The 26,090-nt window shown below is 47.5% G+C and overlaps 1 protein-coding gene across 1 annotated transcript in view; it reads right to left on the bottom strand.

Moving 5' to 3' along the window:
* Window positions 1-26,090, bottom strand: part of LOC119962143 (contactin-associated protein-like 5) — a 1,043,235-nt gene that overhangs the window by 57,469 nt on the left and 959,676 nt on the right. Inside the window, exons 21-22 of the mRNA XM_038790068.1 lie at window positions 20,066-20,159; window positions 3,909-4,127 (exon numbers count right to left, since the gene is read on the bottom strand). Coding sequence (XP_038645996.1) covers window positions 3,909-4,127; window positions 20,066-20,159 — 313 coding nt within the window. The remainder of the gene's footprint in view (window positions 1-3,908; window positions 4,128-20,065; window positions 20,160-26,090) is intronic.

The following is a 26,090-nucleotide window of genomic DNA, read 5'->3' on the forward strand; positions in this document are numbered from 1 at the left end:
AGGTGCCCCACAGCTTTGAATCGGCTTAAATCCTTCATTCCTCTTCCTCCGCCCTCACCTCTAACTGCAAGTGGAAAGGGTTCGTTGATCACTCAGTCAACTGGCTCTGCTGCTCCACCCCCCCCTCACTTCCTCTTCACAATGAACCTAAATCTTCCTCTGAATTTGATTCCCGCTTCTCCGCCAGTCCCACAAGCTTATTTTGTCCATTTGATCCATTTGTCGGTCATATTCCCACTAAACTATCAAACAGCCAATATCCCTTCCTGGCCGCCATTTAACTGACATAGTAAGTTGTTGGTCCCTAATTCCTGAGGTGCTGACCCCACCCTAAACAAACAAAAACATCCTAAATCCCTCTCTCTCTCTGCGAACTGCTGCTGCCTGTCCAACCCTGCCCATTCCTCTCCAAGATCAGCTTTGAGCCTCTAAACCGTCATTGTTAAAGTAGGAACAATATGCTGGAACTCTCGGAATTAACAATTTGTCACCTGCCTCTGACTTGGTGCCAGAAATATATTGGGACTGGGTCTCTGTGGGGACTGTGGGGAGGGGTCTCCTTTTTCCTCTGTTGGCAGTAGAAAAAACTCTGGAGGAATGGCATAACAATAATAATATTGTCACAAGTAAGCTTCAATGAAGTTACTGTGAAAAGCCCCTAGTCGCCACATTCTGGCCCCTGTTTGGGGAGGCCGGTACGGGAATTGAACCTGGGCTGCTGGCCTTGTTTTGCATTACAAGCCAGCTGTTTAGCTCACTGTGCTAAACCAACCCCTTAACTGTGTGGCCTTTAATCCCGCTGTCACCCAATGCAAAAAATCTTCGTGTTAATGCATTACATTCAATACGTTATCGATTTATTATGTGTCCAAGATTTGTTTTTACTCGTTTGGCCTATGACGTTAACAATGGTGACATGTCAATGTGAGCCAAACTGGTGGCAGGAATTCTCCCACCGTCGGGAATCTCTTTTCCCACTGGCAACGCACTCTCGCCTGCGAGTTTCCCAGCTGCGTGGCATGGTTTGAATGGGAAATCCCATTGACAAGCAGCGGGAGTATAGAATCCCACTGCCAGAGAGTGGCACGCCACCGAGAAACACACGGTTGGGGACTGGAGAATCCAGCCCAGTGCCATTCATTTCAAATTAATAATTTTGATGCATCGCAAAACTCCCTAAACTGCGGGATGGATGTGGAATTCGTTTCTGCAGTTTCCGCAGCACGCAAAGCCGTTGAGACCTCCCGTAATAAAAGAAAACAAAATGCCATGGATGCTGGAAATCTGAATTGTAAAAAAAAAAACACTAGGGGTCTCAGTTTAAAAATAAAGGGTCACTCATTTAAGACAGAAATGAGGACCATTTTTTCTCACAGAGGGTGGTGAGTCTCTGGAATTCTTTTCCTTAAAAGGCAATTGAGAAAGAACCTTTGAATATTTTGAAGGCCGAGCGAGATAGATTCTTGATTAACAAAGGGGCGAAAGGTTATCGGGGTCGGCAGGAATATGGGATTGAGGTTACAATCAGATCAGCCATGATCTTATTGAATGGCGGAGCAGGCTTGAGGGACCCTATGGCTTACTCCACTTCGAATGAGCAATAAACAAAATAAACAAAAACACACAAAATGCCAGACACAATCAGCAGGTCAGGAAAGGGTGAAAGGTGCCAGGCAAGTAGTAAATGAGGGTAATAGAAGCAGGACCTGGGGTGTCACAGAAAAAGTTGATTCCAACTTAAAAGCTTTACTCTTGGCTTAAGCCCCATCTCGAAAATTGGCCCCTTTAAACCAGAGTAACAAACCTTTACTCGTGTATGCTAACCCCACAATCTGCCCCAGAGTGTCCGTATTTCTTAAGTACCATCGATGCTCTGTTGTTGGTGATTTGGGTTTTTGGAAGTGCACTTTGAATGGGGCTTAAAGCAAATTGTATTTCAAATCGAGCCTTGGCAACCTACACCGAACAGAAGCTCTGATCATCAGTCTGAACAGGATGTGAAGCAAGAGCTCAGATGTGAAAGACGACTGCCCTAATTCACCTGAAGATGGTATTGCACCTTCCTATAATTAAGCATCTAAGAAGTGTAGTATATCAAGTGGACTTGTGTCTGAAATGTGTCAAGTTTAGATTTCAGCATTGAGTTTCCTAATTAGGGGAATGCTAACATGTGGCAAGTTGGCTTTTAGGAAGGGGACAGTGGCTGCTTCTTGTCAAGTTACAGATGCACCCCACAGGAACATGCATCCATTAATGACAAAACATAGCTTGTGGCACCTGTGAAGCTTTCCCTCGTACACACACTCAGGTAGCCAAAAATCCAGATAAATATTATTGAGGAGAGCACCTCCAGCTGTCCATTTCTGACATTTGCATGTTGTTGAATCATACGACACAGGAAGCCATTCAGCCCATTGGGTCTAAGCTGGTTCTTCGGAAAGGTCCTCCCTTCTCACTCACCAAGGGTAATGAGGGTGCCTGGAATGTGTTGCCAGGGAAGATTGTGGAAGCAGATAGATTAAAGGCATTCAAAAGGCATCTCGGCAAACACATGGATAGGATGGGTAAAGAGGGAGAGGGCACTAGGAAGGGCTTTGGTTTGGCCAAGGGTGGTACCATGACTGGTACAGGCTTGGAGGACCAAAGGGCCTGTTCCTGCGCTGTATTGTTCTTTATAAATAGCGTGTTTGTTCCAATCTCCATGATTTTAAAACGATGCAGAGGAACTGGAAAAGGGGCAGCAGGGTAGCATGGTGGTTAGCATAAATGCTTCACAGCTCCAGGGTCCCAGGTTCGATTCCCGGCTGGGTCACTGTCTGTGTGGAGTCTGCACGTCCTCCCCCTGTGTGCGTGGGTTTCCTCCGGGTGCTCCGGTTTCCTCCCACAGTCCAAAGATGTGCGGGTTAGGTGGATTGGCCATGCTAAATTGCCCGTAGTGTCCTAAAAAGTAAAGGTTAAGGGGGGGGTTGTTGGGTTACAGGTATAGGGTGGATACGTGGGTTGAGTAGGGTGATCATGGCTCAGCACAACATTGAGGGCCGAAGGGCCTGTTCTGTGCTGTACTGTTCTATGTTCTATGTTCTATACCAAAAAGATGTACAAACATAACTCAGAGGTTGTCCCGATCAGGAAAGACAGGCTGTCTTTCCCTTTAAAAGGAGAACAAAAACAAAGAACAAAGAAACGTACAGCACAGGAGCAGGCCCTTCGGCCCTCCAAGCCTGTGCCAACCATGCTGCCCATCTAAACTAAAATCTTCTACACTTCCTGGGTCCGTATCCCTCTATTCCCATCCTATTCATGTATTTATCAAGATGCCCCTTACACGTCACTATCGTCCCTGCTTCCACCACCTCCTCCGGCAGAGAGTTCCAGGCACCCACTACCCTCTGTGTAAAAAACTTTCTTCGTACATCTCCTCTAAACCTTGCCCCTCGCACCTTAAACCTATGCCCCCTAGTAATTGACCCCTCTACCCTAGGAGAAAGCCTCTGAAGGCTGAGAGAGGAACTAAAGGAGGTCTTTAAACTTCTGAAAGTTTCTGAAGGATGCAGAGGGATCGTTTCCACTTGTGGGGAAGAAGGAAACAAGAGGCCATCAACAGTCACAAAGAAACCAAATAGGGAATTCAGAACAAACTTCTTCACCTAGAAATTGGCGAGGACGCGGGATTCATGACCGCAGGGAGTGGTGGCAGGCAAACAGTATGGGTCGCAATGAAGGGAAAGCTAGACAGGTATCTGAAGGAGCAAGGAATAAAAGGTTGCGCTGATGCTGAAGGGTTTTTAAGTGAAGCATAAATGCTGACATGGATAGTTTGAGCAGTATGGCTGGTTTCAGAGCCTTGTATGCTGCGTAATTTTATAGGGATAGCTAAATAAAGCAAAGCGAGATAAAAAGGAAATTACCTGCGAGCGGATGGATTGTTGTCTTTGCTCGAGAGCCAGCCGATCCTGAAATGCCACACTTTGACTCGGCTAAATGACCCTTGACAGTAACGGGTGCAGTGCTGGGATGACGGAGGGCAGCCTTCAACGGCGCAATTCCATTAAACTGGACAGTGGAAAGACAGCCGATGAATCCCCACGCGTTTGCCTTCAGAAGTTCCTTGTCCAACTCGCTACTGTCTGCAGTTCAAACAAAGTGGCACAGGAATTAATTCTAAAACAGTTAAAATCCCTACTCTTGGCTGGCAATAAAAACCATTTCAACATACTTAATTTCTGTAATATAAACACCGCTTGCAGTGATTAATCCTCAAGGAAAGGTACAGTTTTATAAAGTAGTTGTATCAAATTAATATTCATCTATAAGCTCTTGCTTCTAACATTTATGCAGCGCCCTCTGGACATTGCACTTCAGATATGAAAATAGAGATGTCACATTAGCAACATAGAAAACAGAAAATAGGTGCAGGAATAGGCCATCTGGCCCATCGAGCTTGCACCACCATTCCCGCTTTCGTTCCACACCCCTTGACCCCTTTAGCCGCAAAGCCCACATCCAGCTCCCTCTTGAATATATCCAGTGAACTGGCCCCAACTGCTTCCTGTGGTAGAGAATTCCACAAGTCCACAACTCTCTGAGAGAAGAAGTTCTTCCTCATCTCAGTCTGAATGGCTTACCCCTTATTCTTAGGCTGTGACTCCTAGTTCGGGACATCGCCAACATCAGGAATATTCTTCCCATGTCTAGCCTGTCCAGTCCCATCAGGATTTTATATGTTTCTATGAGGTCCCCTTTCATTCTTCTAAACTCCAGTGAGTACAAGCCCAGTCGACCCAATCTTTCTTCATATGTCAGTCCTATCATCCTGGGAATTAGTCTGGTGAACCTTCGCCGAACACCCTCAATCGCAAGAATGTCCTTCCTCAAAATAGGAGACCAGAATTGCACACAATACTCAATGTGTGGCCTCACCAAGGCCCTGTATAACTGCAGCAAGACATCTCTAGTCCTCTACTCAAATCCTCTCGCTATGAAGGCCAGCATGCCATTAGCTTTCCTCGGCGCCTGCTATATCGTCATACTAACCTTCTGCAACTGGTCCACAATGACACCCAGGTCTCGTTGCGCTTCCCCTTTTCCTAAACTTCCACCATTCAGATCGTAATCTGCCTTCCTGTTTTTGCCATCAAACTGGCTAACCTCACTTTTACTCACATTAAATTGCATTAGCCAAGTATTTGCCCACTCAGCCAGCCTGCCCAAATCACTCTGCAGCCTTTTTGCATCCTCCTCACATCACACATAGCCATTCAGCTAAGTGTCATCCGCAAGTTTAGAGATATTGCATGGAATTCCTTTGTCCAATTCATTAAAGTATTTTGTGAACAGCTGGGGTCCCAGCACTGACCCCTGTGGCACCCCACTAGTCACTGCTTGCTACTCTGAAAGGGACACATTTATCCCCACTCTTTGCTTCCTGTCTGCCAACCAGTTCTCTGTCCAAGTCAATACATTACTCCCAATACCAGTTTGCACATTAATCCCTTTTGTGGGACCTTTGAAAGTCCACTGGTTCACCCTTGTCCACTCTATTGGTCACATCCTCAAAAAGGTCCAATAGGATTTGGCAAGAATGATTTCCCTTTAGTGGGGCGGCATAGTAGGACAGTAGTTAGCACTGTTGCTTCACAGCTCCAGGGTCGCAGGTTCAATTCCCGGCCTGAGTCACTGTCTGTGCGGAGTCTGCACGTTCTCCCCGTGTCTGCACGGGTTTTCTCCGGATGCTCTGATTTTCTCCCACAGTCCAAACATGTGCACGTTCGGTGGATTGGCCATGCTAAATTGCCCTTAGTGTTCAAAAAGGTTAGGTGGGGTTACTGCGTTACCAGGATAGGGTGGAGGTGTGGGCTTAAGTACAGCTTAAGTAGGGTGCTCTTTGTCATGTGAGTGTCCTTTTAAGAAAGGTTTTTGTGTTATCAGCGATGTCATTGTGTGTCATTGTGTCATTTTGGCTAGCGATGTCATTGTGTGGATGGAGCTGGGCTGTGACCCTGGGAGTTTTTTTGGGGGGTTTCACTTTCACATTGGGCTACTCTGGACTCAGACAGAGAACATAAGTTGCCTGCCTCTCTAGCTTCATTTTAAAAGCTGTTTTCAGACTGCTTGGTAACTTAAAAGAGATAATTGCGTTCTGGAAGGAATTCAAATCTGCTGTTTGAAAAGGGAGAACAGAGTATCAGTAATCACAGTCTTATACAAGTGAGAATGCCATGTGTTCGGTCACGCCTTTGAAAAGGGATTCCTAGTTTTACTTGGATTTTGTTAGTGAATTGGAACAGTTAAGGGAGATTCATTAAGGGTTATACATAGATTACTGTAGCTGCGTGGGGTCTTTATGTTTGTAATCGATAAAAGTTCTTGCAGTATGTGTTTATACAAATGTTAACAAAATAATTGTTAGAATAAAGCTTGTTTTTTGATTAAAAGCATCTAGGAAGGCAGTTGAATAAAACTTGAAAGGCAGTCGCTTGTGCTCATCCTAGCCAAATTCAACAAAACGTTATAGGTGAGGTGAACTCCATAATATACTTTGGAGTTTCTATTAAACCCTGGCCCATAACATCTTTCCAAGGGCCGGTGCAGACTTGATGGGCCAAATGGCCTCTTTCTGCACTGTAAATTATATGATTCAATGAATCCACGCTGACTTGGACCGATCCTGTCCCCGTTTTCCAAATGTTCAGTTATTTCATCCTTAATAATTAGCTCCAGAATTTTCCCCACCACCGATGTCAGGCTAACCGGTCTATAATTCCCCATTTTCTCTCTCCCTCCTTTTTTAAAAAGTGGGGTTACATTAGCTCCCCTCCAATCCATTGGAACATTTCCAAAGTCTAAAGAATGCTGGAAAATGATCACCAATGCATCCACTATTTCTAAGGTCACCTCCTTAAGTACTCTGGGATGCAGAGCATCAGGCCCTGGGGATGTATCGGGGTTTTAATCCCATTAATTTCCCCAATACAATTTCCTGACCAATAAGGATTTCCTTCAGTTCCTCCTTCATGCTAAGCCCTCTGTCTCCTGGTATTTCCAGAAGGTTACTTCTGTCCACCTGAGTGAAGACAGATCCAAAGTAATTGTTCAACTGTTCTGCCATCTCTTTGTTATCCATTATGAATTCACCTGATTCTAATTGTTAAGGGACCTACATTTGTCTTCACCAGTCTTTTTCTCTTCACATATCTATAGAAGCTTTTGCAGTCAGGTTTTTATGTTTTCTGCAAGCAAGCGCTCTCACCTACTTTCACAATGTGTGAGGGAGGGTACGTCAGCACCCTGAGATAGGGAGTGAGCTGGACAAATACATTCTCACCCTTTCATACCCTAATAGTCGTCTTTATTTTTTACTTTTTTTTTAAATGATCAATTTATTGTTGTGATTTTTTTGGCTCCACCATTTGTTACTTTTCATACATCAGCTTTTAAAAGAAGTCATGTCCATTGTTAAGCCAAATGTTATCTTTGCAAAATTTGCTCATTGCACCCACCCCTCGGGGTCAGGAAAAAATTAAAATGTGCCCCTCTCCCACGCGAGCAGCTGGAACATTCCTAGTTTAGCCATTGATTATTGGACCCCGCAAGCGGGAATAGTTTCCCTCAGCCGACACTATCTCTTCTCCTGAATCTTTTGGAAGCTTTGATCAAATCACCCCACCTAACCTACACACCTTTGGACACTAAAGGGTAATTTAGCATAACCAAACCACCTCACCTACATGTCTTTGGTCTGTGGGAGGAAACCAGAGCACCCACGGGAAACCCACGCAGACACAGGAAGAACGTACAAAACTCACACAAATAGTCACCCAAGGCTGTTTGCTGTTCTCCCCATGTCTGTGATTCCTCCGGCTGCTCCGATTTTCTCCCGCAGTTCAAAGATGTGAAGGATAGGTGGGGTTGCAGGGATAAGATGGTGGAGTTGGCCTAGGTAGGGTGCTTCCCTCCTTTGGCACTGTAGGGATTCAATGGATTTCCCACACAATTATTGAAGGGCAATCAGAAATGCAGAATAAAGGCAGCTTTTTGAGCGGTTACAATTTTCCGCTCATCTGTCTCTGGATTTTGCACACAGCTTCAAAATTCCAGTTGCCTGTCCAGACCAGAAAGAACTGGAGCAGTGATTTTAAAGGAACAGACCAGATAGCACAGCTAAACATGACAACCAAATTCCAGGCTACCTATCAGCAATGCTACATGAGATGTACATACGCAACATATCTGCATGCTTAATCTAGTGGAAGTATTTCAATGACGATCACACTTACCTCCAACAAGACTTTCCCTGTTGCTTTGAGGATACCGACCCAAAAATGTATTAAAAATCTCCCCCTAACTCACTGCTGGATGTGCTTAAGCATGAATAATGTTGAGTTTAGCATTCACTTTATTTTCTTGATACTGTGTGCTGTATCTGTGGCCGGTATACTATTTTGAAACATACCGATGACAAATGGCATTTTCAATTATTCATGCAGTGTAAGTACTTAATTGTAAATTCATCTAAACGTTAATTAATGTTTAAAGCACTTACACTTTGTCATTAACACCTCAAGACGGCTAGTGGCCAGTGAGTGGTTCCTGCTGTCTATTAATGCATTGCTCAAGTGTATCAGATTTTGGGATCCAGAATCAATAAAGAACAAAACACAAAGAAAAGTACAGCACAGGAACAGATACTTTGTCACTCCAAGCCTGCGCCGACAATGCTGCCCTTCTAACTTAAAACCATCTACAGTTCTGGAGTCCGTATCATTTACCATAAGACCATAAGACATAGGAGCAGAGTTAGGCCACTCGGCTCATCACGTCTGCTCTGCCATTCAATCATTGATATTTTTCTCATCCCCATTCTCCTGCCTTATCCCCATAACCCCTGATTCCCTGATTAATCAAGAGCCTATCTATCACTGTCTTTAAAACACTCAGTGAATTGGCCCCCACAGCCTTCTGTGGCAAAGAGTTCCACAGATTCACCACTCTCTGGCTGAAGAATTTCCTCCTCATCTCTGTTTTAAAGGATTTTCCCTTTAGTCTGAGATTGTGTTCTCTGTTTCTAGTTTTTCCTACAAGTGGAAACATCCTCTCCACATCCACTCAATCCAGGCCTCGCAGTATCCTGCTAAACTCCAACGAGTACAGACCCAGAGTCCTTAACCGTTCCTCATACGACAAGCTCTTCATTCCAGGGGTCATTCTTGTGAACCTCTTCTGAACCCTTTCTAAGGCCAGCACGTCCTTCCTTAGATACGGGGCCCAAAACTGCTCACAGTACTCCAAATGGGATCTAACCACAATCTTATACAGCCTCAGAAGTACAGCTCTTGTCTTGTAGTCTAGCCCTCTCTAACATGAATTTTAACATTGCATTTGCCTTGCTAACTGCCGACTGAACCTGCACATTAACCTTAAGAGAATCGTGAACAAGGATTCCCAAGTCCCTTTGTGCTTCTGATTTCCTAAGCATTTCCCCATTTTGAAAATAGTCAATGCCTCCATTCCTCTTTCCAAAGTGCATAACCTAACACTTTTCCACATTGTATTCCATCTTCCCTTCTTTGCCCACTCACCTCGCCTGTCCAAATCCTTCTGAAGCCCCGCTGCTTCCTCAATACTACCTGCCCCTCTCCAGATCTATGCATCATCGACAAACTTAGCAACAGTGCCTTCAGTACCTTCTTCCAGATCAGATAATTAATGTTGATTGTGAAAAGTTGTGGTCCAATCACAGACCTCTGAGGTACACCACCAATCACCAGCTGCCATCCTGAAAAGAAACCCTTTATCCCCATTCTCTGCCTTCTGCCAGTCAGCCAATTCTCTATCCGTGCCAGGATCTTACCCTTAACACCATGGGCTCTTAACTTATTTAACAGTCTCCTACGCGGCACCTTGTCAAAGGCCTTCTGGAAATCTAAATAAATCACGTCCACTGGCTCTCCTTTGTCTAACTTCCTTATTACCTCCTCAAAAAACTCTAACAAATCTGTCAGACATGACCTCCCCTTGACAAAGCCGTGCTGACTCAGTCCTATTTTACCATGCACTTCTCATCTTTAATAACGGACTCCAAAATCTTACCAATGACCAAAGTCAGGCTAACCGGCCTATAATTTCCTACATTCTGCCTCCCTCCCTCCCTCCTTAAACAACTGTGTTACATTAGCCACTTTCCAGTCCTCTGGGACAGTTCCTGCCTCCAGTGATTCCTGAAAGATCACCACCAACGCCTCCACAATCTCCTTGGCTATCTGCTGCATTTTTAATGCATCGGTTAACAAGTTTGGATCAGGTTTGCATGTTTGATATCCTAAAGAAGCCAAGAAATTATCACATTGACTCTTTATCCCAACCTGTTAGCAAACAGAAAGAACTCTTAATGTTACACCATACTGTGTTCTCAGGGTGCCAAAGTGCACAATAATAATGATAATCTTTATTGTCACAAGGAGCCTTACATTAACACTGCAATGAAGTTACTGTCAAAAGCCCCTAGTCGCCACATTCCAGCACCTGTTCGGGTACACAGAGGGAAAATTCAGAATGTCCAAATTACCTAATAGCACGCCATTCGGGACTTTTGGGAGGAAACCGGAGTATCCGGAGGAAACCCACGCAGACACGTGGGAGAAGGTGACCCAAGCCGGGAATTGAACCTGGGACTCTGGAGCTGTGAAGCAACAGTGCTACCCACTGTGCTACCGCGCTGCCTAAAAAGAGCTGTGTTGCAATAGTGATGGACGCATGATCTATCCCCAATTGTGTTTATTCATTCATGGAAGGTATGTGTCACTGGCTGCTCCAGCATTTGTTGCCCATCCCTTTTTTAGCACACTTTCCCCAAAGCACGCTGGTTGATTAAAGCCTCTGGTTTACTGCCGGTAGTGATCTTCTTTGCTGAGTCACCCATTTAATACCGCACTTACAGACAGCAGGCTTTCTGGAAAGACGCTGGATAAACATGGCCACCTCCTTACACCAAACTGGGCATTCAGTTCGATGTTTACATCTAGGCCTATATCTTTTTGTATAGAACTCTTTTTACACATGAAACCTTACTTTCAGCTCACGGTTTGACTTCAAGCTTTTTCATTCTCAAGAGAATGCCACCCAGTCTTGCCGAGAGTCAGCCCTCACAATGACCTTAAGGAGAGGATTGGTTCGACCTTTTGCGGGGAGAGTTAGCAACAGCTTTCTGGAGAGGATTTAACACAAACTCTCACTTTCCTGTTGCCAAAAAAACCCCTCAAAGTTCCTCAGACCTCTGAATCAATTCAGTAGAATAAGATCCAACCAGCACCCATTACCAGGCAGAGCACAACCCTTTGAGCCAATCCATTGCCCACAACCAAATCAATCAAAGTGAGTCATCACTGATGTCAGCCAGTCTAAAACAGCTTTCTGGATCCTTCTGTTTGAATTGAAGGTACAGGTTGCTTCCAGGCTGTGATGCCTGAAAGTCATAGGCCTATTAAACATCCATGGATCAAAAATGTAACAGCAAAAATAAAAGAAAGGGAAAATAAGGGAACAAACAGAGAGGACCCTTACAATATGGTATATTTATAGCCATGGGTGTAATTCTATGACTCCATCATGGTTGAGGCCAGGCGGTTAAATGTGGTGAGCTGTTCAGAAGTCCATTGCCATTGGTGGACTGTGGAATTCTTGCCACTGGCTGGGACCGTTAAACCTCCTGTACTGCCCATCTTCTTGTTTCATCTTGCTGACTGCACACCACACATACACTTTATGAGATACATCTGCAAATGAATCGATGGGTTTGGCCCCAGTATGGTAGACGTTTTGACTGAACTCAACTTCGTTTGAGGAGTTCAACTTATCTCTGCATGAAGATAAAACATAATAAACACGCCCACCTCCTTACATCAATTGGTTAAATTGCATAGCTAGATGCCTTCTAGGTGTTCCTCGATCTCCAACCCTTAATCTCAGCAATTGCCCTCACAGTTTTCGCTTTTAAAATAATTTCCTACCCAGTCCCTTGGCAAGCATGTATCTCACACTCCCTATGTTCAATATGTAATTAGGAAGATAAAGGACTTTTTAATCAAATGTCTGAAATTGCCAGATCAGGCTAACAAATTGCTTATTAATAGTTTATGGGAAATCAACATCACAGCTCGCTCAATGACATCTTAATTATCCACCATCTCAGCCTTTTAAAAGAAAACCTGTTTGGATAGAGTACGCTTTTAAAACCATAACTTCAGGGGCGATTCTCCGGCCTCGTTTTGCTCTGGCTCAAGCCTAATGAGGCCGGTGCCAGGAGCCAAACAGTTTGCGAAGCAACCGACCCGCTCTCGCAGGCAAAATCGGGATCTCGCCATCGCGTGGCGAGAAACCAATTATCACCACTTGAGCCCCATTTCCATACAATTAACGGGAGCCACCCCACATCCAACGGCCCCTGCAATTCAGCGGTCTCCCCAGAAAGTGCTCATGTTGGCGCCGATTAGTACTCCTTTCGAAAAATGCTAACCTGGCGGAAGGGCTTCTGTGGGGAGCCGAGGAGGTGAGTAGCCATCTTTGCTCACAGGCAAAGAACCCGAGGGCGCTGGGCTCGCTGCCCCTGTGCTCGGCGGAGGATGGGGGACCCTCGGCTGGGGGTGGGGGACCCACCGCAGGGGTGGGCCACCATGGGAGGACGGGGTGAGGTCTTGGGGCCAACCACATGGCACCACCATGCCCAACCCCTGGATCGTGTGTACCCATTCCGAGACCGGGTACGCAATTCAATGTTACTTGGTCCACTTAACAAGGTCTCACGGGCTTCTCGTCCCAAATGAAGGCTCGCCAGCCGATTCGCCGGAAAAATTTCTAAGTGCTGTAGCGAGCGGGAATTGCCGCAAGCTTCCCGGCACATGTCCCAGCGAGGCCGGCAAGGCAATTCAATGTTCATGGCCAAGGTGCTGTGGTGCTTCTCCCAGTCTCAGGTGGGCACTGCCGAGGTACTGCAGAGCATGTCCCAGCCATTGAGGAGCATTGCCGAGGGCACCAACACGATGATGTAGACCATAGGGACCCTCCAGGGCTGGCAGAGGCTGGTGATGCAGGGGCAGCCAGGGCTCGAACCAGCTGCCCCTCATTCCCAAGGGGCGTATGGGCACAGAGCAGGAGGAGGGAGCGCTGAGTGCCAACCCGGATTCTTCCCAGGGAGTGGCGACAGCGGCCACCAGCTCCATGGAGTTCCACCCCTCTGATGAGGTTGCATCTCACAGCCAGCCCCCAGAACAGGGCCGTTGATAAGTGAGCTGGGCCCTCCGGCCCTAGAGCTCCCAGAGGATGCTCGCCAGGAGCATCGAAGGCCACAGGACGTGGTAAGCAGCTGTGCCTCCACCTCAGATGTGCATCCTGGGGACACATCAAGACATAGTGGAAGAGCTAGGAAGGCAAAGCACATCGAGGATCACAGAGAGCACCAGAAGGGGAAGGGAGGGGGTGGAGGGAGGAGGAGGTGGGGTAAGGGGGATGGCGGGAAAGGGCCGGCATCATCGGGAGAGTGGGGAATTGTTACACACAAGAAACACCCAGGAGCACAACCAGTATGAGGCATCTGTCACTTTTGTCTGTAACTCAGACTGACCTCCGAACCCTTGGCCCCTGTCTCCAAGCATCAACCCCTTCCCGCAGCACTCACCCACCCTCTGGCCATAGACATGCCCCTGGAGCTGTGACCCATCCTCTGGGTGTGCAGACGTTGGCTGCTGCATGTGCGGTGTTGCTTGCTGCGGTGTTCAAGCAGAGCGATCTGATTGGCATGCTGGACAGTGACTCCCCATGCTACATGGCTCACCCTGCCATGGGAATTCACTGGGTTGTGTGAAATGCTCACTTCACCATGATTGTCAATTCCCTATTAGCAACACCCTTTAGCTGCACGGTCAGAGGCCTCAGTAGTCGGGGGAGCAGACGGGCCGGGACAAGTGTTGCCCCGGAATGAGAGCAGAACATGTCAAGGTCCGCCTGGTACTGGGCGGCATCCCCCAGTGAGGCTGGCATTCTGTCAAGGTCCTCAGCCATAGCTGTCACCAACTGCGCGATGCCTTGGACACCTTCACCAATGATGCCGATGTCGTGCACCAGGCTCTCCATTCTGCTCGCCACCCTCGCAGTGTTGGCCTCGGTGCCACACATTGCCGGCAAAATCGCTTGTGTCTGTCTGGGGGTCCTCCAATCGGCCATGGATCTGCTGGAATGTCGCTGACATCTCCCTCTGAATGTTCTTACCGCTCCCTAACGTCTCCATCAGCTCCAGGATTACCTCTTCCATAGACCCAGCCCAATCGGGGCAGCACTGTAGCATTGTGGATAGCACAATTGCTTCACAGCTCCAGGGTCCCAGGTTCGATTCCGGCTTGGGTCACTGTCTGTGCGGAGTCTGCACATCCTCCCCGTGTGTGCGTGGGTTTCCTCCGGGTGCTCCGGCTTCCTCCCACAGTCCAAAGATGTGCAGGTTAGGTGGATTGGCCATGATAAATTGCCCTTAGTGTCCAAAATTGCCCTTAGTGTTGGGTGGGGTTACTGGGTTATGGGGATTGGGTGGAGGTGTTGACCTTGGACAGGCTGGCACACAGCTGGGTCCTGGGATCCAGCAGACCTCCGAATGCTGTCTCACCTGGGGGTTCCTGCCTCCACCTGATGTACATCAGCAGCAGTGTGGTGCTCACCAGATTGTGCTCCAGAGGCCTGACCACTAATATTTCCCACCGAGGTGCATGTATCTGCGCTGGTGGAACTGATAGCTGTGACGCCGCCATAGTATGTTACTTGGAGCTTCCCTCTGAGGTGGTCTCCTTGGAGGCTGGAGATGGGCCAGTGTCGTCAGCTGTCGGATCTATGGGACAAAAGACATGTGGTCATTGGGTGGGAATGGGTCAATCAGTAAAGTTATAACAACTCACGCTTGACATATCCTCTGGGTGCAGTCCGGTGGTTCCTCACCTCTGCGGCGTCCGCCAGCCTCCGCGTTGGTGACCGCCCTGCCCTCAGCCACCCCATCACCTCCAGGGGCCATCCCTTCAGGGAGGTGAGGATTCTTATGCCCAACACCTCACCGTCAGTCTGGGCCCTCTCCGGTTGTGGGAGAGCTTTTCCTGAGGAGACACAGAGAGGCCATTGTTAGCCACGTTGTTCACAGTGGAAGGAGGGGAGAGTGTGAAGGAAGGGTTGGGTGAGGTGAAGGGAGAAGGGGGTGGAGGGAGGGTTGGGGTTCTTGAAGAGGGGACGGGTGGAGGGAGGGTTGGTGTCTTGTGGAGAGTTGGGGGATGGATGGTCGTTGAGGGAGGGCGGAAATGTCTCGGGTGGGGGAGGGGGGAACATTGGTGTTGACTCACTCATCCTGTCCGTTATTGGTCATTGACCGTTTTCAGGCACTGGAGGCCAGTCTTCCTGGTTACACTCCTGGCACTCACAGCTGCCGTCACCTCATCCCATGCAGCACTGGCTACCCTGTGACTGACCCTCCGGGACCCTCGGGGCAACAGGACAGTCCTCCTGGCCTCCATTGCGTCTAGCAACCTAGCAAGATCAGCTTCCCATGAAATTTGTGGCCAATCTTCTGGGCGCCATTGTTGCGAGCTGGCTGGGGTTGGCTGAGCAAGTGCAGTTTAAATGCTGCTCGACCTTGTTAGCGAGGGACTAGCGAGCACGGTGCCGGAGAATCGTCTGGCGAGCTGTCATTTGCGCCGAGAATCCCACGGGGCCTCGTTAAGGGGACCAATTAATATTGAATAGCTTTGCTGGGCCGGGCACCGGGAAGCTTGCAGCAGTTCCTGCTCGTTACCACATTTACAAATCTTTCCGGTGAATCGCGTCCTTAAAATTTTTTTCAGCACTGGGTAGCTAAACTTAGAGATCGGGCCGCCATTTTGAACGGGTCCCCAATCTCTAAGTGAGCTTGTGGTCCCCACACCCTTCGTTCATGGGACGAGCCATCGCTAATTGCCCTTGAGGGGCCAGTTAAGAGTCAACCACATTGTTGTGGATCTGGAATCATATATAGGCCAGGCCAGGTAAGGATGAGTGCCCTGATCTCTGTGGAGCTGGCTGTATTAAGCCCTGCCCAATACATGACAAAACTCCAGAGGCTGAAACAGAGAACCTGGACCAATACTTCAATGCAGCATTAACAGAGTGCTGAAGTGTCGCATATTCCATTTCTGGAAGAGACATTACACCTGCAGACCCTGCCTGCCTTCCTGGGATGAGAAACTGTGATGCTGCTTGTGGTGATGTGCCTGTGGACAGTTTTGTATATAGTTGTCTATCAATGTATATCGTTATTAATGCAACCTTCAACCAGCTGGTGGCGATAGAGATCTACCATGTGACTCGAGACATCCAGCAGTTGGTAGTAAGTCATACAAGAGGCTGGTCGCACTATAAGTAGCTGTAGAGGAATTCACGGAATTAATTGGGGCAGCATGGTAGCACAGTGGTTAGCACAGTTGCTTCACAGCTCCAGGGTCCCAGGTTCGATTCCCGGCTTGGGTCACTGTCTGTGTGGAGTCTGCACGTTCTCCCCGTGTCTGAGTGGGTTTCCTCCGGGTGCTCCAGTTTCCTCTCACAGTCCAAACACATGCAGGTTAGGTGGATTGGCCATGCTAAATTGCCCTTAGTGTCCAAAAATGTTAGGTGGGGTTACTGGGATAGGTTGGAATTGTGGGCTTAAGTGGGGTGCTCTTTCCAAGGGCCAGTGCAGACTCGATGGGCCGAATAGCCTCCTTCTGCACTGTAAATTCTATGAATTTATTCGTTAATGTTTGAATCACAATTTTCACTTTTTCACCTTATTAATAAATTACCTTGCTGGTCAAAGAACTAGATGTTCTTTGTGCATCTGTACTATGGCCATAACACAGCCGGTTTAAGGAAACAGGATATATAGAGATGAGTCTCACCAGGTTCAGTGCATGAACAGGAACTTTATTTCAATGCCCGTAAAACATCTGGGGCTGGATTCTCCGGTCCCCCGGGCGCATCTTTCTCGGTGGCGCTCCATTCGCTGGCGACGCGACGCCCTACCCCCGTGAAGCCACCCACTGTCGGTGGGAAACCCACGGGCAGAGGAGGGTACTGCCGGTGGCAACAGGGCATCCCAGCGGCTGGAGAAATCCAGCCCTGCTTTCTCATGCTTTATTGTTTGTTTCAGCTTCTCTGCCACCGTCCCCAAATGTTTGACTTGCAGCACACAGCAGAGTGAGCAGCCAACAGACACACGCAGTAAAACTGGACAAAGATGTCACGAGTTTAGTCATTGCTTGCTGCTTGTGGGATCTTTCTGTGCCCAAACAGTTTGCTACATTTCCTACATAATAGCATCTCGATAAATACTTCTTTGGCCGTAATGCGCTTTGGTACATCCTAAGGGAATTGTAGTGTACTTTTTGAAGGTGACAAATCATTTAATTGATTGTATACTATTATAAAAGCCCCATAGATGACCCTCGTGGGCACTCAACAAGTAGATAACATTGCACCCTTGACCCTGTAATTAACAATTCCAGAACAATCAATAATTAAACGGTTAGCCGCTTTAGTCGAACGTAATTTACATCAAAAGTTAATTTGGGGCTTTGGCCGTACATTACATTTTATGCTAAATGAGTTCTTGTTGAACATTGTTAAAATTAGTTTACTTCACATGATTTACCACAAGCTACCCTGAATTCTGAGGTGCCCAATGTGGAACTGGGATTAGTTCGCTCAGCACAGGTTCTTGATTAATAAGGGGATCGGGGTAATGGGGAGAAGGCAGGAGAATGGGGATGAGAAAATATCAGCCATGATTGAATGGCGGAGCAGACTCGATGGGCCGAGTGGCCTAATTCTGCTCCTATGGCTAATGGTCTTATGGTCTCAGTACTAATTCAGGCCTTGCCCACGTCCAGGTCCATATGGTTTCCTATCCCCAGAGGCCTCTGTTCAATCAGGAATCCGCCCATTTGTACTTGTCCTCAAGGTCATACGTACCAGCCTGAGTAGCAGCCTTTTCCCTGACAGGTATCATTCCCAGTTTCCTCATCTCCTGTGGGGAAGTTGCCAGCGTCGATTTGGAATGTGGGAACAGGAACATGAGAAACAGGAGCAGGAGGAGGCCATTCAGTCCTTTGAGCCTACTCCGCCATTCATCATAGATCATCATAGAATTTACAGTGCAGAAGGAGGCCAATCGGCCCATCGAGTCTGCACCGGCTCTTGGAAAGAGCACCCTATGCCCTACCCAAGGTCAACACCCCCACCCTATCCCCATAACCCAGTAACCCCACCCAACACTAAGGGCAATTTTGGACACTAAGGGCAATTTATCGTGGCCAATCCACCTAACCCACACATCTTTAGACTGTGGGAGGAAACCGGAGCACCCGGAGGATGTGCAGACTCCGAACAGACAGTGACCCAAGCCGGAATCGAACCTGGGACCCTGGAGCTGTGAAGCGATTGTGCTATCCACAATGCTACATAGCTGCTCTGATTGCGACTTTGACTCCACTTTCCTGCCTGACCCCCCCTCCACCTTGACTCCCTTGCAGAGCAAAAAACCTGCCCAACGCAGCCTTGAATAGATTCAGTGACCTAGCCTCCATTGCTCCCAAGGGTGGAGAATTCCAAATACCTAACCACTCCTTGAAAGAAATCCCTCCTCATTTCCACCTCAAATAGGAGTTCCCATATTTTGAAACGTGCCCCCTAGCTCTCAATTCCCCATGAGGGAATCATCCTCTTAGCCTCTACCCTCAGAATCTTACATGTTCACCTCTCATTCTTCTAAACCCCAATGGTATAGGCCCAACCTGCTCGACCTTTCCTCCTAAGACAACCCCTTCATCAAAGGTGCTAGCCGAGTGAACCTTCTCGAGACTGTTTCCAATGCAAGAATATCCCTCATTAAGTAACGAGTAGGCCTTTCAGTATTTCAATCCTTTATCAGCCATTTAATTAGTCATGACTGATCAATAACTTAACTCCATTCGCACAAATTGGTTCTGTAAACCTACGCTCAATTTTGAAATCTTCCATTGATTCATCTCAACCTCAGTAGTTTCTCGGGGGAGAAAAATCAGTGTCTGCACGACTCTTTGCATGAAGAAGTGCTTCTTGAAATTGCCTGTGAACAGCTTAACTCCAAGATAGCTCAAATCTTGTTCTCATAGAATCATAAATTGGCTCTAACACAGACTGAGAACGTTTGTTACAAGTTCGCCTTGCCATCTCTCTGAAAGAGCATTTCAGCTCTTCTATGTAGTCCTGCAATTTTTTCTCCATCAAATTACTTCTGTAGTGATAGTTGTGGGCTTTAGACCTGGTAATTGTGGGTTTGGACTTACAGATGCAAGATTCCTAGGTGTGCACATTACCAACAATCTGTCCTGGTCCACCCATGTTGACGCTACGACCAATAAAGCACAACAGCGCCTATACTTCCTCAGGAAACTAAGGAAATTCGGCATGTCCATATCCCTTTACCAATTTTTATAGATATACCATAGAAAGTATCCTATCTGGCTGCATTACAGCGTGGTTTGGCAACTGCTCAGCCCAAGACTGTAAGAAACTACAGAGAGTCGTGAACACAGCCCAGTCCTTCACGCAAACGCGCCTCCCATCCATTGACTCTGTTTACAGCTCCTGCTGCCTTGGGAAAGTGGGCAGCATAATCAGAGAACTCTCCCGCCCGGGTTATTCTCTCTTCCAACTCCTTCCATCGGGCAGAAGATACAAAAGTCTGAGGACACGCACTGACAGATTCAAAAACAGCTTCTTCCCCGCAGTTACCAGACTCCTGGATGACCCTCTTATGGACTAAACTGATCTCTCCACACATCTTCTCTCCTGTTGTTAGCACTATACTCCGTGTGCTTCACCCGATGTCTATGTCTGTATATTTACATTGTGTATTTATCGTATGTCCTATGTTTTTCATGTATGGAATGATCTGCTTGGACTGTAGGCAGAACAATACTTTTCACTGTACCTCGGTACACATGACAATAAATCTACACCTACATCAAAGGTGTCCGTGCTTGTGCCTTACCCATAATCTTGCCCAGGACCAGGGATCTCATGCCACTGAACTCTGTGTCAGTTCCTGATGATAGGTTGAACCTCAGCGTTGGGAGCTGGTCAATCTGCAAAGAAATTAGTTTAAGATTGCTTTGTGAGAAAGTAATTGTGCTTTTCAATTGACATACCAATCAACTAGACAATTCCTTTGCATGTCTGATAGAAAGAAGACTCAAAATGCAGCTCTGCAAAGGTCCATTAAGAGCTCTGTCAAATCTATTAATACTTTAAAAAGTTTTACTTATATTTAATGCTGGTTCCTTTCACCTCAGAAGTGTTTGCACTCCAGTGATGACAGTTATGTGGGCAAGCATAGCAACTATTTTACATACATTCAGAATCATAACTGGAGGGTTAAACTTTGTGGATGGTTTGAATTTAAGTGGCTTTTACTCCTTTTGTCTTGAGAAGATTGAAGTGTAATCTCAGAATCACAGGATTAATACAGACCCGAAGCAGGCCATTCAGCCCATCTCCAAATGAGCAATTCACCTCCCTTGTCTTCTCACGGTAACCCTGCACATTGTTCCTCTTCAGATAACAGTCTCGTTCCCTTTTGAAAGCCTCGGTTGAATCTACCTCCATTATACCCTCAGGCCGTGCATTCCAGACCTCAGCCACTCACCGTGCGAGAAAGCTTTTCCCTGTGCTGCTTTTGCTGACCGCTTTCGAGAGCCACTCGCGGTCTTTCAGATGTAACAAGGATCGATAGAGTTGGTACGGAGTAACAACAATCTTCAAAATTAGAGCTGGGCCATCCATGAGGGACATCAGGAAGGATTTTTCCACACAATGGCTGGTTGAAACTTGGAATTCTCTCCCCCGGAGGCAGTGGAGGGTCGATCAATGGACATTTTCAAACAGATTTGAGACATATTAATCAAAGGCAGATAAATGAAGTTTGAGTACAGATTAACCGTAATCTAATTGAATGGCGGAATAGTCTTGGGGGGGGGGGGGGGGGGAGCAGTCCTGTGACTCTGTTAGACCATAAGGCACAGGCAGAATTAGGCCACTCGGCCCATTGAGTCTGCTCCGCCATTCAATCATGGCTGATATTTCTTTCATGCCCATTTTCCTGCCTTTTCCCCAAAACCCCTGATCCCCTTATTAATCAAGAACCTATCTATCTCTGTCTTAAAGACACTCAGTGATTTGGCTTCCACAGCCTTCTTCAGAAAAGTGTTCCACAGATTCGCCACCCTCTGGCTGAAGAAATTCCTCCTGATTCAGTATTAAAGGAGCGTCGCTTCAGTCTGAGGCTGTGCCCTCGGGTTCCAATTTTTCCCACAAGTAGAAACATCCTCTCAACGTCCACTCTATCCAGGCCTTTCAGTATTCTGTAAGTTTCAATAAAATCCCCCCTCATTATTCGAAACCCCAATGAGTACAGGCTCAGAGTAATCAACCGCTCCTCTGGGTTTTCTAAAAAAAGGTAAAAGCTATGGCCCTTTGAGCCAGGGTTTTAATCTGGGATCTTCCAGTCCAGTTATAACATCAACTGGGATTGTAACAATGACAATATGTGTAAACACCTCTCCATTCACCTGAGGAAGGAGCAGTACTCCGAAAGCTCGGGCGCGATTCTCCGCACTCACGACGGGGCCGAGAATAGCGGGCGGTGCAAATTTTTACGGCAACGCTGGTCCGACGCTCTCCCGCTATTCTCCCCCCCCCACGCCCGCCCCCCGACACGAATCGCCGCTCGCCGTTTTTTTTACGGCGAGCGGCGATTCTCCCCTGGCCGATGGGCCGATTTCCAAGGCCTTTACGGCCGTTTTCACGAATTTGAATACACCTGCTATACAAGTTCGTGAAAACGGCGCCAAAGTGCCGTTCTTCACAACCATGCCACCGATTGGCACGGCCGCACCACGGCCGTGCCAAGGGTGGCATGGGCCCGCGATCGGTGCCCAGCGCGTACTTACCCCGCGCACTCTTTGTTACTCCGCCGCCCAGCTGGATCAGTCCGCGGGGCGGCTGAGGGGCATTACGGACCGCGCATGCGCGGGTCTGACGCATATGCGTGGATGACGTCATCCGCGCATGCGCGGTTTGGAGTCGTCCAATCCCGCATGCGCGGCTGACATTATCATATGCGTCAGCCGTTGCTAACTTTGGCGCGTGGGCTTAGCGAAATTCGTTAAGCCCGCGATGCCGTAGTTCACGGGGCCGCGATGCTAGCCCCGACCGGGGAGCTGAATCGGGTCCCGGGCGGGGGCGCGGAGGCTGCCGTGAAACACGGCCGTTTTCATGGCAGCCTTCACGACTCTCCGCATTTGCGGAGAATCGCGCCCCTCGTGTTTGAAACAAACCTGTTGGACTTTAACCTGGTGTTGTAAGACTTCTTACTGTGATCTGATTGCGACCTTGACCTCACCCCCCCCCCCCCCCCCCCAAACCCCCCATATCCCCTGAATCCTTATTGATCAAAAATCTGTCTAACTCAGCCTTGGATACATTCAATGAGCCGATCTCCCCTGCTCTCCGAGGCAGAGAACTCCAAAGCCTAACGATCCTCAAAGAGATTCCACCTCACTCACTTCATGATGCGGAAGGCCCCTTTATTTAAAACTGCGCCTCCTAGTTGTAGATTTCCTCACAAGAGGAAACTGCCTTTCAGTATCCACCCTGTCAAGACCCCTCTGAATCTTAAATGTTTCAATAAGATCACCTCTCATTCTTTTAAGCTCCAATGAGTATTGGCCCAACTTGCTCGATCTTTTCTTCTAAAATAACCCCAGGAATCAACCCAGTGAATCTTTGAACACCTGCCAATGCAAATCTATATGTACTGAGGTAAGGGGACCACACATCCTCTTGCTTCAGTTTCCCCAGTGCACTGTACAATTTTGGCAGGACTTCCCTACTTTTATTCTCTGTCCCCCTTGCAATGAAGACCAAATTACCATTTGGCTTCCAAATTACTTGCTTTTCCTGTGTGTTAATTTTATGTGATCCGTTTCAAAGGAAACTCAGATCCATCTGTACCACAGCATAGGGGCTGGTTTAGCTCACCAGGCTAAATCGCTGGCTTTTAAAGCAGACCAAGCAGGCCAGCAGCACGGTTTGATTCCTGTACCAGCCTCCCCGGACAGGCGCCGGAATGTGGTGACTAGGGGCTTTTCACAGTAACTTCATTGAAGCCTACTCGTGACAATAAGCGATTTTCATTTTTTTTTAATTCTGTAGCCTCTCTGTGGTTGAACATGTTTTCTTATTCTACCTGCCGAAGTGGACAACCTCACATTTTGCTCCATTGTACTCCAGCTGGCAGGTTTATGCCCACTGAACCAATCTATATCCCTTTGGAGACCCTCTGTATCCTCCTCGCAGCTTGCTTTCCTGCCTATTTCTGTATCATCAACAAACTGAACCCTGTGGCACTCCATGCATTACCGTTTGCCAATCTGAATCCCAGCTCTCTGTTTTCAAGAAGTTAACCAACCATCTATCCCTGCTAAAAAGAAAACTGTACTGAAAGGGGTTAATCTACAAAACATGTCGATACCGAAACCAAGACACCGGGACATTACCATCTCAAAGGTAAAACAGTGACCATCAGACAAACCAATGAAAGAAACTGGGAGACCATCAGAGCTGATGGCTCCAGACAACAGTCATTGTACAAACATACAGCGACAAGAGCTCAGGAGGAATGGACTTTATCGCATACATATCAACATGGAAGCCAGGGACATCACACATGATTGGGATCCATGGTGGAAACGACATCTCGATGAATGGATTTGTCTGGACCAAGGCAGGGCCAATACTCAAGGAGATTAAAAGGTGCTAAGCACTGACCACCCAAACAGGATGTCTGCAGAATATGCTTTGATATCTTTGATAACATTTTGTACCAGAAAAGGGCCAAGTCAGTCGGGTCTGAGCTGCAGTCAGAAAGGAGGATCAGGAACGGTCATCCTGATCCACAGACCTACAGCTCACACCAAGGTGACCAATCATCGGGAGTTCTAAGTAGCAGCCAGATCTGAGGGATATTGGGGCTGAGGATTGAGGATAGTTTAAGGATTGCAACTAAATCCTGAGGGGGTTTGAGTTGAGGTTTAGGCAGAAACATGAGGTTTTGCCTGTGGTTTTTCATCATTTTGCTACTTGCATTAGGAATTGAGTGTTGTTTTTTTCTGTTTAAATAAGCATTTGTGGTTGAGCCTAAAAGCCCGTGATTGTCCTTTATAAATTCTTCAAGTTAAGAACTGTCAGAATAAACGGAGCGTACACCTCTTCCACTAATACACCCACTATCTCTACAACCACTTATTTCAAGATCCTAAGAAGCAGGCCATCAGATCCAGCGGGCTTGTCAACCTTTCATCCCATTAGTTTCCCCAGTCTGTCATCTCCTCCAGTCCCACAACCCTTCAACATATCTGCGCTCATTCAATTCCCAGCGGTTAGCTCTGCTGCCTCACAGAGCCAGGGGCCTGGGTTCAATTGTTTGGAGTTTGCAGTTTCTCGCCGTGTCCGCTTGAGTTTCCTCCGGATGCTCCAGTTTCCTCCACAGATGTGCTGGTTAGGTGGATTGGCCAAACTAAATTGCCGCTTTGGTGGGGTTACGGGGATGGGGGGGGGGGGGGGGGGGGGGGGGGGGGGGGCGTGGGTCGAATGGAACCCTGCCACCAAAGTAAAAGTCTCTCTCTTTTAAGGCACTCCTTTAGAATTTAACCAAAGTTTAGGTGTCCTGTCCAATTATCTCCTTTTTTTGTTGGGTGCCATTACTTTGTCTCTGTGAAGCATCTTGTTTTTTTCAATCGTTCATGGGATGTGGGCATTGCTGGCTGGGCCAGCATTTATTGCCCATCCCTATTTGCCCTTGAGGGGGCAGTTAAGAGTCCATATTGCTGTCGGTCTGCAGTCACATGTAGGCCAGACCAGGAAGGCTGATTTCCTTCCTTAAAGGACATGGGCTTCTACAATGGTCATTTATGGTCATTCCAGATTTTTATTAAATTCAAATTTCATCATCTGCAGTGACAGGATTTGAACCTGGATCCCCAGGGCATTACTCTGGATCTCTGGTTTACTAGTCCACTGACAAAGCCACTATGCCATCACCTCCCCTGAGGCAAGCTGTTATATAAACACAAGTTGTTGCTGTTTTGTGACTTTCTGTCTGTGGACAGCAGCTCGGGGAAAGATCAAGCTCAGTTACGATGCCTCATTGGCCGAACAGCCTCCCATCCTCACTTCACTGATGAAGAATGACAACTCGCTTTGTGGTAACAGGTATTAATGGCATCTGTGAAACAAAACCAGGTGAACCACAGAATCCTTACAGTGCAGAAGGAAGCCATTCGGCCCATCGAGTGAGCACCGACCCTTCGAAAGAGCATCCTACTTTGGCCCATGCCCCCGCCCTATCTTTGCCTGACCTTTTGGACACTAAAGGGCAATTTAGCCTGGCCACTCCACCAAACCTGCACATCTTTGGACTGTGGGAGGAAATCGGAGCACCCGGGAGAAACCCACACAGACACAGGGAGAAAGTGCAAACTCCACAGTCACCCAAGGCGGAATTGAACCCGTGTCCCTAGCGCTGTGAGGCAGCAGTGCTAACCACTGAGTCATCATACCGCCAGGAGAGGAGGGTGGGGTGGGAGGAACAAACTAATTTATAAATAGCTGAACAAATAACTTGTACAAGGACTGCTCATTTCTGATTAATATTGTTGAACTTAATGATTCCTTTACCATCCAAAATACAATTGCGCTTCACCATTTAAAATTACCTTTGCTGTTAAGTGTAATCATTCATCAAACCATAGGCTTCTGATTCCGTGTCTGTTCATCCACACAATTGTAGCAGCTGTTCACAGCAGTTTGCAGTGAGTAACCATCTGACTCGCTCTGCGCCCCAATCTGTTACAGCAACAGCAGGTTGTCAATCCTGTGGAACGTCTTCCTGGACCCTGCATCCTGACGCTGTTCAGTGTCTGCACCACCGGAGGGCGCTGAAGGTTCATGTGCCAGTG

Source organism: Scyliorhinus canicula, chromosome 2 (assembly GCF_902713615.1).
Source record: "Scyliorhinus canicula chromosome 2, sScyCan1.1, whole genome shotgun sequence".
NCBI lineage: Eukaryota > Metazoa > Chordata > Chondrichthyes > Carcharhiniformes > Scyliorhinidae > Scyliorhinus > Scyliorhinus canicula.